The following is a 3,558-nucleotide window of genomic DNA, read 5'->3' on the forward strand; positions in this document are numbered from 1 at the left end:
GTGTATGTAAACTTCCGATATCAACTGTGTTAATATGGCCATTAAGGGTTTAATTTGGGTTGGCGCCTCTGCTCTAGCTGTGTAATTCAAATGTTAAATAAACTCTTTGGCGCTTCCTGCATCCATTCCTGCCTACCTACCCTATCCCTATCCCTCTATCCCTCTATCTCTCTATCTCTCTATCTCTCTCTCTTCTGGGAAGCAGTACCATGTAAACATAACTGTTACCTACAGGCGATGAGGAGGAACAGCCTTTTGTATTGTGTGTGTTCAGGGTTTTGTCTTTACTTTGTCTTTCCTCCTGGCCACAGGCTACACTTTGGTTTTTAGTAAGAAATGGTGATATCACTTTTTTTTACTGAATTGAATTGTTGTTGCTGATAGGCCTACAGTCTACCAACTCGATCATTCTTACTACTGTTCGGCATGAGGAGATCCACCATAACTTTCACATAAGGGCGTGTGACTGGACCATTTTTAGGTTTTCTCATAGCCCAGGTCTAAGCAACATTTCATATCTTCATTTTGATCCTGAGCCCAGGACTTTGAGGCCCTGTTTAGTCCAGAGCAGGGTTACTGTAGCATAGCTAGGCTTGTAATAGAGTTATTTGTTCTGCTTAATCTGCTAGGCTGAGAAGGGTTAAGCTGGCCCTAGGGCCCGTTTTAACCCAGAGTTAACTTACGGATACCCCGTGGGCTTATAAAGTGCACTGTGAAAACCCCTGTAGACCTTGGGGTTATCTGACCTTTTGGTGGTGGATGAGCATCACTCAATATCTTGATCTACACTCAAAAGCTTGATTTACTGTACACTCAATAGCTTGATTTACTGTACACTCAATAGCTTGATTTACTGTACACTTAATAGCTTTAGGTCACATATGTCAGAGTCAAGGCCCGCGGGCCACATCCGGCCCGCAAGAAGGTTTTTTACGGCCCCTGGGATGATCTTGATTTATTATTAGAACCGGCCCGCAGCAAGCCGGCAGCCCGCAGATCTTTTACACGCACCAATACTACATTTCCCACAATGCAAAGGTGACGCACCGAGCAGTAGGCTGCTTCATTTCAATATTTATTGGCACAGCAGTCGTCAGCATCACAGTAAAATTAACTTTCAGATACCCATCAAAAATGGCAAAACGGAAGGTGGATACTGAGAACCGGGGGTTTCAAACAAGGTGGGAGTCGGAGTATATGTTCACGAAGGTAGCTGGAAAACCTGTGTGTCTTCTGTGTGGAGAAAGTGTGGCGGTACTGAAAGAGTATAATCTGAGACGACATTATGAAACGAAACACGCGGACAAAAACAAGAATATGGACATGGAACAAAGGCTACAAAAGGCAGAGGAATTAAAACGAGGCCTCAAATCTCGACAGGCTCTGTTCAAAAAAGCCAAATCACAAGGCCAGGCTGCTGTCAAGGCCAGTTTTATTTTGGCAGAAGAGATCGCTAAATCAGCCCGGCCATTTACGGAGGGGGATTTCATCAAAAACTGCATGATTAAAGTTTGTGACGAAGTTTGCCCAGAAAAAAGGCAACTCTTTTTAAATGTGAGTCTGAGCAGAAACACCATTGCCGAGAGAGTAGACCAGTTGTCCATCAATCTAAAAGAGCAGCTTGTGAAAAAGGGAAAAGATTTTATTGCATATTCCTTGGCTGTGGATGAGAGCACCGACATTTCTGACATTGCCCAGTTGTCAATTTTCATCCGCGGAGTGGACTCCAACCTAAGCGTGACAGAGGAGTTTTTGGCTTTACGTCCTATGCATGGCACAACTACGGGGCATGATTTGTATGAAGAGGTGTCAAGATGTGTAAATGAGATGGAGCTGCCTTGGGAAAAACTCGTGGGTTTGACAACCGACGGAGCACCTGCGATGTGTGGACACAGGAGCGGACTGGTGGCGAAGATACGGGAAAAGATGCAAGAGGAAAACGCGACAGGTGAGCTGACAGCTTATCATTGTATCATACACCAGGAAGCGTTGTGCGGTAAAGCCTTGAAAATGGAGCATGTAATGAGCATCATCACGCGCACAGTTAACTTTATCAGAGCCAAAGGTTTGAATCACCGCCAGTTCAAGGCATTTCTGACGGAGTTAGAAACGGAGCATGGTGATTTGCCTTATCACACAGAGGTGCGATGGCTAAGCCAGGGAAAGGTGCTTCAAAGATGTTTCGAGCTTCGTGAGGAGATTTGTCTGTTCTTGGACAGCAAAGGGAAAGACACAACACAACTCCGAGACGAAATGTTTCTGTGTGAAATGGCTTTTCTGTGTGACATTACGAGTCATCTGAATGCAATAAACTTGCAGCTGCAGGGTCGGGATCGTGTCATCTCTGATATGTACAGTACAGTGAAGGCATTTAAAACCAAACTGACTCTGTGGGAGACGCAGATGCGGAAAGAAAATTTGAGCCACTTTCCCAGCTGCCAGACCATGAAAGAGAAGCTCTCTACCAGTGCGTTCCCGAGCACACAGTTGGCTGATAAAATAGGTATGCTTGCCGCTGACTTTCGACGCCGATTTGCTGACTTTGAAGCACAAAAAAGCAGGTTGGAACTGCTCGGTAACCCATTTGCTGTTGACGTGGAAAGCTCACCACCAAACCTCCAAATGGAGTTGATTGACCTCCAATGCAATGATGCACTGAGGGCAAAATATGCGGCAGTGGGTGCTGCGGAGTTCGCCCGTTTCCTCCCCGGCACAATGCCCCAGCTGCGCATCCAGGCTGCTCAAACGTTGTCTATGTTTGGCAGCACATACCTGTGTGAACAACTGTTTTCTTTGATGAACCTGAACAAAACATCACACAGAAGTCGACTTACTGCTGAACACCTCCACTCAATTCTGAGGATTTCTTCAGCTCAGAGCCTTACCCCGAACATTGATGAACTTGTGGAAAAGATGGGACACCACCAAGTATCACCCTCAACCTCAAACAAGTGAACATTACTGTGCAATCACATATTTAGAGTTTTTACTCAGTTCAAGTTTAAAAGTTAAAATTTAATATTTGTTTTCACTGCATGTTACTTCTCCTTAAACAAAGTGTTGTTTTTGATTAATAGATTTTTGCACTTTATTTTTTTGTATTTCAATCCAATTATATTTTAAAAATATTTCAGTTGAGTGGATGATAGAAAATTGCTATTATTGTTTTTTCTTTGAAGTAAATTTAGCCCACTTTTGCTAAAATAGAAAATATAGTCTACTGATGGTGCCTTGAATACCGGTTTCTTTCATTTAATGTTCATGTTATGGGGATATTTATATAAAGGAAATTTGTCTTTTGTGTCTGTTGAAAATTAAAGATTACTGACAGAGCCATAAGAAAATATTGCTTTATTTATCTGATCATATTGTAATATATTTGTTAGGTTTTCAGTAGGTTCAATTAGGTTCACTAGACTATATGCGTAATTTAAAAATTTTTCAATGAACATTCGAACAGTCCGGCCCTCGTCTTGTAGCTGATTTTTTTATTTGGCCCTCCGTCCATTTGACTTTGACACCCCTGCTTTAGGTAATTTGTCCATAGAGCGACGTGTC

The 3,558-nt window shown here is 42.9% G+C and overlaps 1 protein-coding gene across 2 annotated transcripts; it reads left to right on the top strand.

The window, feature by feature from the left end:
- Nucleotides 1–871: 871 nt before the first annotated feature.
- On the top strand, nt 872–3,344 carry LOC139369602 (general transcription factor II-I repeat domain-containing protein 2-like). Of its 2 annotated transcripts, XM_071108857.1 has the most exons (2): nt 872–1,344; nt 1,426–3,344. In XM_071108857.1, the coding sequence occupies exons 1-2, from the start codon at nt 1,135–1,137 to the stop codon at nt 2,953–2,955; spliced, it is 1,740 nt and encodes a 579-aa protein (XP_070964958.1). In that variant the 5' UTR covers nt 872–1,134; the 3' UTR covers nt 2,956–3,344. The 2 variants fall into 2 exon arrangements, with proteins under 2 accessions (XP_070964958.1, XP_070964957.1); XM_071108856.1 differs by having other exon boundaries at nt 956–2,955.
- Nucleotides 3,345–3,558: the final 214 nt, after the last annotated feature.

The sequence above is a fragment of the Oncorhynchus clarkii genome, chromosome 17 (assembly GCF_045791955.1).
Source record: "Oncorhynchus clarkii lewisi isolate Uvic-CL-2024 chromosome 17, UVic_Ocla_1.0, whole genome shotgun sequence".
Lineage (NCBI taxonomy): Eukaryota > Metazoa > Chordata > Actinopteri > Salmoniformes > Salmonidae > Oncorhynchus > Oncorhynchus clarkii.

Excerpts from the sequence above, each read along its gene's own strand:
- LOC139369602 (XM_071108856.1), top strand. The coding sequence starts at position 1,135 with ATGGCAAAACGGAAGGTGGATACTGAGAACCGGGGGTTTCAAACAAGG.